Here is a 15289-nt window from a genome sequence, read left to right as displayed (position 1 = left end):
ACAGGTCTGGATGCTGTTCAGCCAAATGGTTATTTCAATATTAGTTTAAATACTAGAACTCGTGGCCATAAGTGGAAATTAGTGGGCGAACATTTTAAAACGAATTTGAGGAAGCACTTCTTTACACAGCGTGTAGTTAGAGTATGGAATAGTCTTCCTGCTAGTGTAGCGGAAGCTAAAACCCTGGGTTCCTTTAAATCAGAGCTAGATGAGATTTTAACAACTCTAAGCTATTAGTTAAGTTCTCCCCAAATGAGCTTGATGGGCCGAATGGCCTCCTCTCGTTTGTAAATTTCTTATGTTTTTATGTCTTATTTAGATGCAATTGGACACAAATTGCAAATCCGCAGTTACTGCGCTATAACACCGTATATACTGTATGTGTCATGAAGGTATTATTAATGGCAATGCATTTTGACCACTGGAGCTTTGGAGTCGTGATGAGAATTTCCACTCATCACTCACGTAGATTTCCAACTCTCTCACAACCGCCTTGAAGTCCCAATATTCTGTGCATTTTCTAGTATTAATGAGCAGGTGTGGCATGGCCCCCACTTAAGAGTTTATCAATACAAAATATCATAATATGCAGAGAAACAGAACTGCAAATAAACAACTAACAGTAAATCACACTGCAAATGTCACAGAGGTCCAGAGGAAAGTATCAAGGCGTGCAAGTTGGGCAGTTGTCCAGTAAACCAGATGGCCAATCCATGCATTATAAAAGACAAATATATGTTGTATGTTTCCTTCTTTGTAAACATTAAATGTGAGATTTGTCTTGCTCTCTTAAATTATTCAAATGTATTTAATCCACATAGCCAAATTTAATGCTTTTCTAGAGTTTGAAGCATTTATTGTACATATACAAGGAGCTGTTACATAAACACAGACTCTAGCAATCTGTTACTTTATTTCTTAACTTCATGCACTTTTCTGTATTAATAAGTTAATATGTATTTAAAACATGCCCTACAGCAATAACATGGAAGATTTCTTAATTTCCTGCCCTAGGACCAAGCAAAAAAAGGTCAAAGCTAGAGTTGAGGAACACTTGAAAGCTATTGACTGGTACTCAGGTTCTGAGACTGAGGTCATTCTTGAGGATGGCAAATCGACTGATGGAGGAAGAACAAAACAACTACACAACTGTTGAGCAATGTTTTCTTTTTATTTTATATTTTTTTGCTGTTCCTTCCCCTGTTTTATTTCATGTCACAGAAAAATGCAGCTGTTTGCAGTTGTTGAATTTATAGAAGTTGGTTCAGTTGCGGTTGTTCCATGTAAGTGGCTTTGTGGACCAGAAAAAAATGAATGTTACTGGCCAGCTAGCTATGCTGACAAAGCTGTTATAGACTGCTCCAATGTCAGACACAACTGGGAGAAATATCGAGTGCAAGTTTTGGGAGAAGCAGGTAAGTAATATTTGAACTTTAAGCTTTTTTTTGTCTTGTTTTACCATGATTAGTCTTCATAATGTTATTTTTTAAAATCTGTTATAGAAAGCTATTCACAGGCCAGGTGTCACACCCAGCTCCGTACGATCCTTGTGTGTGCCACGCCCCTCATTACCTCGTGTCAATTCCTGGTTGTGATCACCTGTGTCCTGTTATTTCTGGCTAGTCTTGTGTATTTAGTCCGCGTCTGAGTACGTCTCGTCAGATCCGTCATTGTAGTGTCAGTGGATGTCCGTACCTGTCTACCCCCCATTGCAAATAAACCCTGTTTGCCCGACTTCACGGCTCCACTTGCCTCCTTTCCGGCTCGCCCGCCCCGCGAATCCTGACACCAGGGGAAAACTAAAGAAAGCAGAGATGATATCAGATCTTCAGACTGATTCAGAGGCTGAGAGGGGACCACAGAAAAGAAAGTAAGTAGAGAGATGTTTTTTTAAAACTCTTTTTAAAATCTCTGTGCTTTTTCATTTTTTCCCCTCAGTTTTTGTTTTTTCAAAGACATTTATATAAATTATTTATTAGTACACTTTGCCTAACTATACTGAAACTGCTACAGATCTCATGTACTTTCAGTGTAAAACACAACTCTAATAGTATAATTGTAGGCTGAATACTGCATGTAACCTCATAGTCTCCCACTCTCTCCACTTCTAGTGTAAAGTTTACATTATATATTCTACCTCTACCTTAAACTTTATCATTTATATTTACATATTTTTGTGCCTTATTTGTCTTGTCTCTCTGTATACTGTACTATATAAAGTGGAGATGGCAATAAAGTTTACTTTGACTAAAGGAAAAGAAGATTTTCTACTTCTGAATCTGAAGAAGAAACATGTGCACCTCGCAAACTACCTCCTCCACCACCAGTGACACTGCTCTCTTCTGCCCAGCCAAGACAGGGTTTTTCCTGCGTTCAAATTTGCGTGGCGGCCGCCTCCAGCAAATTTTGTGCCGCCCCAGCCTGATTTCACTCTACACCCAGCTACAGTATTTCGATGTTATTTTAACTGCAGTTGCAGCGTTGCGCCACTATGGGGGCGCTGTGTCAGCAGCGGTGCACCGGAAAGCGCTAAAACAGCTGCAGAAAAAGAAGATCGAAAACAACTCTTATCGCTAGTTGGTGCTATCGGCGTCCTGAATTTCCCCCGGCTCTTCAAACAGGTAAATATAGTTTTTTTTTTTTATCCAAGCATGTCATGTTTATTTTTTTTTAAATCCTCCGTATCAGAGTAACGTTAATGGTTTTTAGCGTTGCAGATATGGCTGGGAAAATCAACCACTATTTTATAAAGCGAGAGAGTCAGGATTCCAGGTGAAACAGTGCAGACAAATTAGCGTAACAGGCAGTTAAAAAGTTTTAATTCATGGTTGTGACAAAATGTGAAAATTATGTCAGGTCGGAACGTAGTTCGCAGGCAGGGACAGGCGAGGGTCAGAATGCAGGACAGGAAGAGTCTGCGAAGCGAGGGTACGTTAGTCCGTTGCCAAGTCATTAAGAGCATAACGCAAAGCCAACGTGTACGCAATTAAAACATTTTAAACATTATTTTAAAACAATTTTTTTGTCATTTTTCCAGATCTCAAAAACACAGAGCCAGTGGCTTTGACAAGCACTGGCTGACTCAATTTACCTGGCTCAGGCATACTGAGGAAGGAATGACCTGTTTCTTATGCCAAAAGCACTGTACCCCCACGCAGCAGGCAATTGCAGCCTCCCTCGTGAGACAGCCATCTACCAACTACAGGCTGGACACGTTAAAAAGACATGAGGTGACAGCCATTCATAAAGCAGCAGAAGAGAAGGAGAAGCGCATTAAAGATGGTAGTACCAAAAAACACTCAACTACAAAATATTGGATTAACAGAATATAGAACAATTATTATCTTTACTAAATTTTCACCACATTTACAAAAACCTAAATTAATATATATTTTAAAGAAAAAAATTGTTGTTTTTAGGGAGGACACTGCAGCGTGCTATTGCAGCACAGGTGGACATGGACCACAGAGCGCTTGAAGGGTGCTTCAAAATCATCTATGAGTGTCTCAAGCAAAAGTGGCCCCACCACACAAGCTACTGTATGAGCCTATCATTCTCTTATGCAAGCGCTTGGGCTGTGCTTACTTTGATGGTTTGAATGTAAATTCTTAAGTTATTTATACTATTTTTTTAATTGTATATTGCATGTTTTTCACATAATTGTTTTAAAATGAAGTAGGCCAACATATACTGTCTGTTTGGGCCCCAGGTCAGTGCTAACACTAAATATACTAGCAGCCATATTATTGATGAGATGGTGGAGGTCATTGGCCAGATTTTGGATGACCAGCTGGTGGCAGAGATGTCAAAATCCCCCGTGTGGGGATTAATGGTTGACGAAGCCACAGACATCTCTGTCACAAAGCAACTGGGTCTAGTTGTAAGGTAACATTACTTTGTACAATTAAATAAAATTGTGTATTAAAAATTACATCAACTAGAAAGTTTTTTTTTATAGCTTTTTAGGACCCAATCATGTGGGAGTCACTGCAGTCAAAACCAGGGTGCTGCATTTGGGTGCAGTGTCTGCTGGGGATGCTGCAACTCTGTATGACACCATCCTGCGAGTCATCAGAGATGACAAAATGCTCCCAACTGACAAGCTAGCCTCCTTTGCAAGTGATGGAGCTGCAGTAATGATAGGTGGGTTTTTTTTGCATTTACCTTTTAGTTAACATTTAATAAGATTGACAGGGTTTCCGCAGGTCTTAAAAAAGTCTTAAAAAGTCTTAAATCACTTTTCCGTGAATTAAGGCCTTGAAAAGGTCTTAAATCAGACCAGCAAGTCTTAAATTCATATGATCATGGCATTAATTTTTGTGAGGGATTGTTTCCTCGTGTGTTTTGATTTTAAAGAGAAGCGAAAGCGTAATTTCTGTGCTACATGGCTTAGATCGCTCAATATTCATTGAACGGTAGATGGCGTTATGTGCTGCTTCATCTGTCAGAACCCTTTCTTCTAAAGCGCGCTATTTAGACATGTAGTGCGATTGGAAGGCCGAAGAATACGTATATTCTTATGATTCTTATGATTATAATATAATATCATAATTATTATGATTATAATATATTCGTATGAATTTCCCTACGATATTTTTTTTTTCCTTAAATTTTCTTTATTTGGTCTTAAAAAGGTCTTAAAAAAGTCTTAAATTTACTCTTAGAAAACCTGCAGAAACCCTGGATTGACAGAGTGGCTGATTTTTTTATTATTATTATTTTAGGGAGAAAAGCTGGAGTTGGGAAGAGACTCCAAGACTTATTCCCAGGCCTGGTAACCGTACACTGTGTGGCACATCGACTCAATCTGGCAGTGTCAGACTGCATTAAGGGGCAGAGGGCAGTTCAATACCTCACCAAATATGCCAGGACTGTTGGAACCATCTTCTGGTTCTACCAGGCCTCTAGTAATAGGACCAGCAGTCTCAAGGACATGGAGAGGCTTTTTGAAATCCCCCAAATCAAACTGCAGGTTAGCAAAATTCAGTGCTAGATTATTCAGATCCATTTTTGCTTTTTTGTCATTTACTAATTAATATTTTGTAGGGAGGAAATGCTACAAGATGGGAATCGAATAAGGAGGCAACAGATGTGATGCACCGAATTCTGCCTGCTCTCATCGCGGACCTCTCACTCCAAGCCCGGAATGAGCCAACCGCAGAAGGACTGTACAACTTTGTAAAGGACAAGTTCTTCCCCCCTGCCCTCTGTCTAATGCAACTTGTGCATGAAAAGATCCACCGGCAGTTTTTGGTTTTTCAAAAGAGAAACCTTTTTTTCTCTCAGGTGGAGCAGGAGGTATGAGATCAATATCATAGTACTTGAGCTTCCTGTTAATTGAAATGTTACTAGCTGAGCTGTTGTGTTTTATCTCAGGTCACAGTGCTGAAAGCATCACTGGCACAGCTGATGGAGAGCAACATGGTCAAAGACCGCTGGCAGGCATGGCTGCAGTCTGATGTGGGTCTGAAGCCTCTGCAGGAAGAGGTCCCTGCATATTTCCAAGTTGATGTGTGGGAGAGCTTCAAGAACACTGTATGTATTAGGAATGTATTTGAGTCATGTAGACATAAGAACTGTTTATATGTTTTCTTTTATTCTTCTACAGGTGATGGTGCCATTTCTAACTGCACTGACTGAGAACATTGACAACAGATTCCCAAACACTGGCAGTTTGTCCGTCTTCAGTGTGTTTTCTCCCAGACAAATTTTGGCAAACTTAGGTGCAGAGTATGGGGATGCTGAGATGAGGACACTGGCTGAGCAGTTTCCAAGACTGAGGGAGTGTGACCTCTTGTCTGAGTGGAGCTCATACAGACTGAGAGTGGGGAGTCCTGATCTGAAGGTACTACATTATTAAGTTACATTGACTGTATCAGCACCATATCAGTCTGGTTTCACTGAATAATCTGATCTTTGTTTTCACTCTGCCTTTATTCAGACCAAGTCTCTGGAAGAGGTGCTTCTGTGGCTTGTGTCTGCAGAATCTACTGAGCTGTACCCCACCCTGAGCCTTGCAGCTGCTATCGCCCTCACAGCCCCTGTCCAGACTGCAGATGTGGAGAGGCTCTTCTCTGCACTCAAAATTGTAATATATGATTGAAAACACTATCACTCTTTATGTCTGTATCAGAATAAATACAAAAATACTTATTGCATGAATTGTTTTGTTGAAGGTAAAGACACCTTTGTGCAACAGACTGAAGGAGAGGCACTTGGATGTCTGTTGCAAGGTGGCCATCGATGGACCAGACCAGGAGGCCTTGGACTACCAGGAGTGCATGAGGAGGTTCTATAAGATGAAAAATAGAAGGCTGAAATGTTCTCTGTCTGGTTGTGAGATGTGTAGATAAATCCCCCACAACTTAGAGCACATTCAGTTTAAAGTAGGAACCTTATTTTTGTATGTATATCGTTTAATAAATGAATGCTTTAACATGATAATTGTCACGTTCTTATTAGTACTAGGGGTGCACCGATCCGACTTTTTCAGTTCCGATACAGGTACAGGTTCCTGGCCTTTGTGTATCTGCCGATACCCAATACCAATCTGATACTACTGGTGAATTAATCAGCTTGCACCTTTTACCTTTCTTGAAGAGACTAAAGGCACTAGACTTAACTAAGACAAATTAACAGATGTAAAATATGAAATGACCATAAAGCTAAAGTTTAAATTTAAAAATGAATCATTTTTTGTGACTTCATTGCAGATGTATCATATTTTAAGTATCGGTTCATGGTATCTTAACTTTAGTTGGTACATGTGCTTTAGACGGTATCAGAGCCGATACCAGCATTGGTCCATTCCTATTTAGAACGCTTAACTAAAAAATATTCTGCCTTTTAAAGTGAGGCAGTTGAATGCATGTTGTATGCCTGTGCTGGCGCCTGGTCAGGATGGTACCACCTCTGCCTCAGTTTGAGCCAGGAAAAACCCTGCAAGATGTTATTCACCACCTTCTGTGTCTGCAGTAACATCACATATCAAAGGCCTCAGGTGTCCAGTGTGATAACTTCATCAGAGTTCTTACATTACTTGAAGACATGAAAGAGTCTGAGTGTACATGGAAGAATGTTACTGACACTTCTTAGACAGCAAGACAAGCCATTCACTGCGCCTTCCCTTCCAGAGGGAATGCTTCCTCTAAAAAATGTGGATGATGTCCAGGCTGTGGAACAAAAGTTAGAGGATCAAGAATATTTTAAGAATATGATTTGTACATATAACATGAAAGTTCAAATTCATGATTTTCTAAAAAGCATAAATTGTAATATAAGTTTTTATTTTGACAGTATGGGCAGTTTTAATAATAAAATACAGTTTTTATATATTTTTTCTATTTGCATTTCTATTAAGGTGTGTGTTGTGAGTGAAATAGGCGGAAGAACAGTTGATGAAGCAGCACGGAGAATACTGGCATATCTCATGTCTAATGAACTGGCTTGTCAGTACAACTATGTTGGTCGCCATGGAAAAAGTTCCAAGGACTTCATTTGTTTGAAGTATTTTACAGTAAGTATTAGGGAAATAATTTTGTAAAAATATCTGGAATTCAGGATTTGCAGATAACTATATTTTTATAATACCTTATATGAATGGAAATGGAATCAGAATGTAAACATACTAGCCATCATTTATGAAACAAACATACAATAGAAATCTGTACAAAGCTTGGCATTTATCAGTTTGGACATGAGTAAAGGCTTTGAAGTTTCAAGTTTTGTTTCAGTGCAGTTTTTCTTGCAGCAAGTGGAAGAATTTTAGTTTTCTAACTGGTGTATAAGCATGTGAAATATGTATAAATAGAACTATATACCTTGCTTGTATACTTGTATATTTTCTAAACCATTGACAGACTGTCATAAATAAGTAATTTTTTATTGATTGCAGTTAAAATTTTGGCGTCTTCACTTAGGTAGGCAGGGCATAAAAATGAGATGTTTAACCAACAATGTAAAATCTTCTGCTTTTTGTTACTATATCAAAAGTCAGATACATCACTATAGTAATGCCTAATATTACTAATTAAAACTAGCACTTGAATATTTCATCTGTCCCAACAAGGTGCCCTAAAGAGGAATTCTAATTGGTTTGCTGATTTGTTCGCCTCACTGAGTTCAACTAACATTTTTTGTTATTACTGAAACCTATTTGTTGTATTTACTGTACCTGTTTATCATAGTGTATTATTATGATTACCAATAATGACTGAAGAAAAAGTATTGTTCATGTTGCTTCACCTCTGTCGCGACCATACACACAGACTTTATAATTCAGCCTTAATGCCAAAGAAACAGTTTGCAGCATTTAAAAAAAATGGAAAATGAGTTCATGGTGTTGCTTGTTGACTGTAAATGAATACCTCTCCAGTTCGATTTGTTTAGATGGCAAGACATAGTTTTGGCAGACATAGTATTCATATTACTGTCGGCCTCAAACACAGAGTAAATTATCTTGTGCGCACAGAATAACTTGTGAGCACAATAAAATAACTTGTGCGCACACAATTGAAAAAAAAAATCACCCTATGGGACTTCGGGGGTTCCGTATTAAAGTGAGAATTCCACACCGAAATAATAAAATTAACATATGCTATTAATGTCCCTTCTTGTGGAATTAAAATACATTATTAATGTCCATTTCAAATGTTAATAATATAATTTAAATCGATCACCAAAATAAGTATATACTTTGAAAGACTCGATTTCTGTTCCGTCGAGTTAAAGTTCGGGGTGTGTGTGAAGATCATGTGATATCTGGTACCGCCTCCTTGGCATAAGTTTGCATACTGTAATGTCATGTCCAGACTCGCTTGTGGAGGTCACATGTTTCCGGCCCTCTAGTGGAGATCCTCCTGGTGATGGTCTGCAGCCAGGTCCTTCTCACACAATCTTAAGTCGTCTTGCTCTTGTCATTTTACAGCGCCGGCTGAAGTTGGACAAGTGATGCATGTCACTACCAAAAATGTTACACCTACCGAAAATGTAACTTCTGCTACTACGCATGCGCACATTCATCACGCATGCGTCCACAAAACCACTTTTTCGGGAACTTCTTCATGACGTATAGTTCATCCCTTTGTATTACGCTGCTCTTTCTGAGGCACATTGGGCATTGCCCTGTGCGAAATAAAATCTTTAAAAAAAAAAGTGGAGTGGTACAGTACTGTAAATACTCTAGATACAGTATAAGTAGAGTAGAGAGTTGAAGACATACCTGTTTTCCAGTCGGAATGTCCTTATTATGGATAAAACTGAATCGGCTTAGATCAGGGTGGACTCTCTGCCCAGCTTCCCTCATAGTCAGGCATGGTTGATGACATGGGCCACCAAAGTTGCTCTTTATGTCATCAGAAATAATGGTCCTTGCATGGCCTCTTCGACCATGTCCTCCTCTCTCTCTCTGTCTTCCTCTACCTCTCCCTGCCTCCATGCTTGCAAAGTTCTCAAAATGGCTTAACCCCCTGGGCCCTGAGGCCTTTTTTCCACTTTCGAGGTAGTCTGACATGCCTTGACATTTTAAAATATTTCACCTATCTAAAAAACATTTATCCCAAAGTGATATATTTGCTTTTATTCAGCACAAACTCAGCACCAATAATCTGAGACCTCTTAGAATGTTATTATTCTATTTTTTGTTAAAATCAACTTTAAACATATACTTTTCAAAAACCTATTTTCAGACATGCTGAGAAATTGTAAAAAATCACATTATAGACATTTCTAGGTAAGACTTTTGAGCTCTGAAGCTTATAGACACAGGGGTTGGCTACACATAGGTGAAAGTGACATTCAGAAATTTTATATGGTTTGATTACTAAAGTGTTAGAACTTTGGAGTGACACTCTTTTTCTCAAAGTCAGTGGTCTTCACAATGAATATTGATGAGATAGGTGTCCTCACACCTGTAGTAGTTTGCATACTGTCAATGGCCCATCAGTCTGGAATGTCACTGCACCCCACACCCATCACTTTGGAAAGGCAGTTTGAAACGCAAGAAAAGTAGCAACAATAAAATCCCTTTCACAGTTTATTGATAGATGGAATGAAAAAGGAAAAACTGTGACTATATAAATATAGAAAGCGATAAATATGATGCAGTGACTATTATTGACGCTCTGGGGACGAGGGCATCATCGACCGCGTATCTTTCTCGTGTATTTCAGTTTATATCTCGCTGAAATCATTATGTAGAATCATGAAAAAAACACTGACTAAATCCGTTATCTGTCTTCTTTTCAAAACTTCCATTGTCAGAAGTATTAACGTTTTTAAAATTAGGTTAAATAGGCAAAAAAGCAAATCGTGTCATCTTTCTTTGTTTTACTTGCGTCGGGAGCGTGTAGGACCGCTCTCAGCGGAAGATCGCTATTCACGTTCTAAATACGCTGCGTTTGAATCGGCGACCACGTGATTGCAGGCACACAGGCTTAGCCCACTGAGCTATGAACACAGGTATGAGCTTCGCTGCTGAAAGTGGCAACACTGGCGCAAAGCTTCAGCGGCAGAGACGTATCCGTGTGCTATATTGTAGCCGATCAGTGTAAACACTACCCAGACATGTGCTCTTGTTTATTTCGGTCACAATGGGCGTATTCACATATTTCTTTACCCAATACTAACTGTCGGATTATCATGTTATTATCATGCGAATAGCGCGATTTGCAAGTGGGTTGGCGATCAGAGCCGCTTCGAGACGCAGACGCTTAAGTCAGTCACTCTTGTTCTTTCAATTCGTATCACGAAGCTGTAAAAATATATTTAGCTTCTACCTATATATATTTGAAAAGTAGACCGTCCAAGGTTTCTGAGAGTATTTTTAAAATGTGTATATGACAAAAACTCGCGGAGTTATTTAAACGGTTTTGCGAAATTTCTGTCAGATCCCGCCGGCGGGATCGCCGGTCCCAAGGGGTTAAGTGAGGCCTTTTTGTAGCTGCCTGATTGGTGTTCAGTTTTGTAAGTAAGTATTTTCAATTACCCAATGTGTTTTGTATTTTGAATATACAGTATGTGTTTTCCTAATGGTACCCTGAGATTTCATTTTTGAATGAAGGGTCTTATGTATGAAATAGTGTGTAGTATGCAAGAGCAAGTGTGTTGCAGAATTGCAACTAAAGTGCAAAGCAGAGCTTTTGTTTAAGGCATGGTTACGCTTTGTTTAAGGTATAGTAACAACAACTTCAAGTTATGTTACTTTGGTTTAAGCATGTGTGTAAAATACCCAAGCAATGGGTAAAAACTGTAAGTTACACATTTCCTATGTACCAATAGAGCAATAATGCTTGTTAAAATGTAAGTATGGATAGGATAATAGCTTCATCATGATGTCTATATGATTTTAATTAATTGACTACAGAAGTTTTAATGCATGGTGTAATCTCTTTTATAAAACATTTCAGTCACATTTCAGTGAAGTTATTAGTAGAAACACATTAGCATTTTAACAAACATTACTGCTATTTCATTCTGAGTTGTCTGTTTGCTACTAATCAGTGACGTGTTTGCACACAAAATGTGTGCATGTTCTGCTATGCCTATTCTGCAAACAAACACCTGATGCAGGGGCGGTTCTAGACCAGTTTTACTGGGGGTGGCAGGCAAGGGCCAATGTTTTATTCGGGGTACATTCAACCAGGGAAAAAAAGAGAGAGACAGGGCTTAGGTGTTCAAAACATTCAGTATTTTCAGTAAATAAAAATGTTTCTCATCAATGTCCTTCAAAACAATTTCAAATTTGGCTGCACTTGTCATGCCCAGAGGGGCAGGGCAGGGCAGCTGTATCCAATTTTCGAGTAATCACTCTGCTACTTAAAGCAGAAACCACGTCACACATATTGCGAAGTATTGTTGCCATGCATATGAGCCTTACTTTGTCTTGTGCCTTCCCCATTTGCCCTGCCTGCCTGCCTCCCTCGCCCTGCTCTCCGGACCTGCCCTTATCCTTCCTCCTGTCTCGTCATCACCCCATCTCGTCATTACTCGTAGGACTGACCTCCCCGGCATCTCACCCCTGGCAACCGACCCGACCACTCTCTGGGACTCTCCCTCTCCCGTTCAACACCACACGTGCAGGTAGGAGCCTCAGCATTTTTTGGGGTATCACTTAAACAATTTACTGTGCCAGTGGTTTTGACCAGTGTGGGAGAGTTGCAGTATACCAGGGCTTTAATTGACTCAGGGGCAGCAGGGAATTTTATGAATGTCTTACTCGCCAGAAAGTTATAGATCCCTCTGCAAAAGCTCTCCACGCCTATTGCTGTCTTAGGGGTTAGTGGGGAGCCTCTACCCGGTGGACAAGTCACTTTTCGAACCGGACCATTTACTTTATGAGTGGAGGCTCTTCACATGGACTCGATAGACTTCCTAGTACTTCCCACAACAAAGGATCCAGTGATTTTGGGACACCCGTGGCTACAGGCTCACAACCCCCAAATCAACTGGTCATCAGGTGAGCTTACTGCGTGGTCACCTCGCTGTTTTCAGTTGTGTACGGCAGTACCTTGCTGTGCATCCCTAGTGGAAAGTCCAGACCCAGAGGACCTGTCCGTCATTCAACCCGAATATTCTGACTTCCGGGATGTGTATAGTAAAGAACTTTCATTTCAGCTGCCCCCTCAACGGAAGTGCGATTGCTCCATAGACCTCCTGGAGTGGGCGCCACTCCCTAAGGGCCGACTCTACTCTCTGTTCGTCAATGAAGAGGAGGCTATGGAGACGTACATTCAGGAGGGACTCGCACAAGGTATCATCCGTCCATCTATCTATCCCGTGGGATTCTTCTTTGTTAAGAAGGAGGACGGGGGACTCCACCCATGTATAGATTATAGGGCCCTGAATGCCATCACCGTGAAGCAACAAGAACCCTTATCTTCGCAGCGCTTACAATTTGGTGCGGATCCAACTTCGTTTATGACCAACACTGGACAATACGAGTATCGGGTAATGCCTTATGGATTGGCTAACAGCCCCTCTATCATTCAAGCCTTTATGTACACGGTGTTCCATGTTACGAGCCCCAGTCTAGGGTTGGGGCGTAACAGAATGGAAGGGAAAGGGTAATAAGGGAAACACAGGCTGTGGTGCACAAGGGAACACACGTGGACAAAGGGGTATTTTTTTTATTTTTCTGATTTTATTTACACGCGACAGACACAGAACAAATAAACCTGGTACAAAAGGACTCAGGAGTGATTATAGCCAAAGTAACAAACAGAAAGCCCAGCTACCGAACACAACCCAAATCTAACTTATTTACGTGCAAGAGAAATCAAAGAACAAAAACAAGTACTACACCTCACTCCCTAACCAAACAACAGCATACACAAAAACCACCAAAATAAATATGGCAACCACTCCCTACGTACCTAACAAACACACAGAACATACACAGAGCAAAGCTTCAGAATCCGAGGGGCGTGCAAAGACGTAAACCAAAAACCGGGCAAGAGGTCGAAACCAAAAAGCAAACAAACCAAGACAGAAAAGGGCAAAGCGAATAATTGTAAACCAATAAACCGAAACCGTCATATACAATAGTCCAAATCAAAGAAAGCAAACCAACAATAATCCGAAAAATGAGCAGAGCATCCGAAGTATTCCAGCCATGGCCATTTCTTTTCAGAAATGACGAGCGGCGCATCGGAGGAGTCGTGGGCGGGGTCTGGACGGGGAGGTGGAGCAAGGGTCACATGGCAGACGAGCTACTGATGACAAGGCCTGTGGGCGGAGCTGAGGACGCAGCTGGCGAATGGCGACAAGGGCGGGAGGTCCGGAGAACCTGTAGGCATCCCCTTGAAACTTACGGCATGTAACATCCGTAACATGATAAACTGATTCGTCATTGTCTCCATTGATGATATCTTGATTTACTCACCTTCTCTTTTCCAGCATGTCTGCCGAGTACTCCAAAGGCTACGTGAAAAAAATCTTTTTGCAAAGGGGGAGAAGTATGAATTTCACCAAACCCAAGTCCACTTCCTGGGTTACGTCATCCGACCCGGTGTAGTGGCGATGGACGAGAAGAAGGTGGCAGCTATTCAACTATGGCTTCGTCCCTGCACCACTAAGGAACTGCAATGCTTCTTGAGGTTTGCTAATTTCTACCGCCGCTTCATCAGGAATTTTAGTGAGGTAGCTGCACCCCAGACTTCCCTTACACGGGGATCAGGATCCCAGTTAAGTTGGACCCCAGAGGTAGAGACAGCGTTTCTACGTCTAAAACAAGCCTTCTGTGCGGCTCCCATTCTTTAACTCTATGGAGGGCACCAGGGGCCCCTTGCATGGGGGGGCATTTCTTCCCTCTTTGGAATAATTACCTTATAACTTCAGATATAAAAGTCACAGACACATGCCTGATACCTAAAATCAGAGTTGACCCCTTTACAATTGATTGTAGGAAGTTCAATAACGAAATGAATAACCTGTGTATAATTTATGGACATGCGAATATAACAAAAACAGCTGGAAAAATACAAAAACCTGTCTTTGTGTCTTGGATTTTTGTAAATATTTCAAAAACTACATGATGGAATAGGTCCAATTTTAAAAATCTGGTTCCCAAACTTGTTTTCTACATGTGTGCCCAATTTCATATCATTTGATGCAGCCCAACAGGTTTTACGGAGGAAAGAGCAAATGGTGCAACTGGGAGCCTTTCCTATCCAAAACCTAACCTAAACTAATCTGAAACTTATCCAAAATGGCAATAGTGTAACTAGCAGTGTTTTTTGGGGTAGCAACTTTCTTTCTAAATGCATTACCACTTATAGGTCATAAGTAACAATTTGTCACACATCATCACCACACATTTGTAGGAAAATCTATATTTTATTCACACGACTTGTGCCAAACTTATCCAAAACCTATCCAAAACCTATCCAAACTGGCCACAGTGTAACTAGCAGTGTTTTTTGGGGTAGCGTCTTTCTTTCTAAATGCATTACCACTTGTGGGTCATAAGTAACATTTTGTCACACAAAATCACCACACATTTGTAGGAAAATCTATATTTTATTCACACGACTTGTGCCAAACCTATCCAAAACCTATCCAAAATGGCCGCAGTGTAACTAGCAGTGTTTTGGGATAGCGTCTTTCTTTCTAAATGCATTACCACTTATGGGTCATAAGAAACATTTTGTTTCTAACCCTAACCCTGCATAACTGTGCCCAAACAAAGCCCGACAAGTGCCCCGCATAACTGTGCCCAAACAAAGCCCGACAAGTGCCCCGCATAACTTTGCCCAAACAAAGCCCGACAAGTGCCCCGCATAACTTTGCCCAA

The 15289-nt window shown here is 40.5% G+C and overlaps 1 protein-coding gene and 1 long non-coding RNA gene across 3 annotated transcripts; both read left to right on the top strand.

The window, feature by feature from the left end:
* The first annotated feature begins 1817 nt into the window (after positions 1-1817).
* On the top strand, positions 1818-6444 carry LOC111859658 (zinc finger protein 862-like). 2 transcript variants are annotated; one of them, XM_072707671.1, is made up of 12 exons: positions 1818-1870; positions 2474-2621; positions 3038-3282; positions 3420-3600; positions 3710-3885; positions 3959-4143; positions 4725-4972; positions 5047-5298; positions 5377-5460; positions 5609-5845; positions 5942-6088; positions 6177-6444. In XM_072707671.1, exons 5-12 carry the CDS (start codon positions 3755-3757, stop codon positions 6351-6353), a joined length of 1461 nt encoding a protein of 486 aa, XP_072563772.1. In that variant the 5' UTR covers positions 1818-1870; positions 2474-2621; positions 3038-3282; positions 3420-3600; positions 3710-3754; the 3' UTR covers positions 6354-6444. The 2 variants fall into 2 exon arrangements, with proteins under 2 accessions (XP_072563772.1, XP_072563771.1); XM_072707670.1 differs by having other exon boundaries at positions 1819-1870; positions 3420-3539.
* Positions 6445-10902: 4458 nt separating this feature from the next.
* On the top strand, positions 10903-14226 carry LOC111840619 (uncharacterized). The gene is made up of 6 exons (XR_002837471.2): positions 10903-10966; positions 11992-12078; positions 12272-12454; positions 12613-12748; positions 13628-13785; positions 13894-14226. It is a non-coding gene; the product is annotated as an uncharacterized lncRNA (long non-coding RNA).
* Positions 14227-15289: the final 1063 nt, after the last annotated feature.

The sequence above is a fragment of the Paramormyrops kingsleyae genome, chromosome 25 (genome assembly GCF_048594095.1).
Source record: "Paramormyrops kingsleyae isolate MSU_618 chromosome 25, PKINGS_0.4, whole genome shotgun sequence".
Lineage (NCBI taxonomy): Eukaryota > Metazoa > Chordata > Actinopteri > Osteoglossiformes > Mormyridae > Paramormyrops > Paramormyrops kingsleyae.
This window is presented reverse-complemented; position numbering and strand designations above follow the sequence as displayed.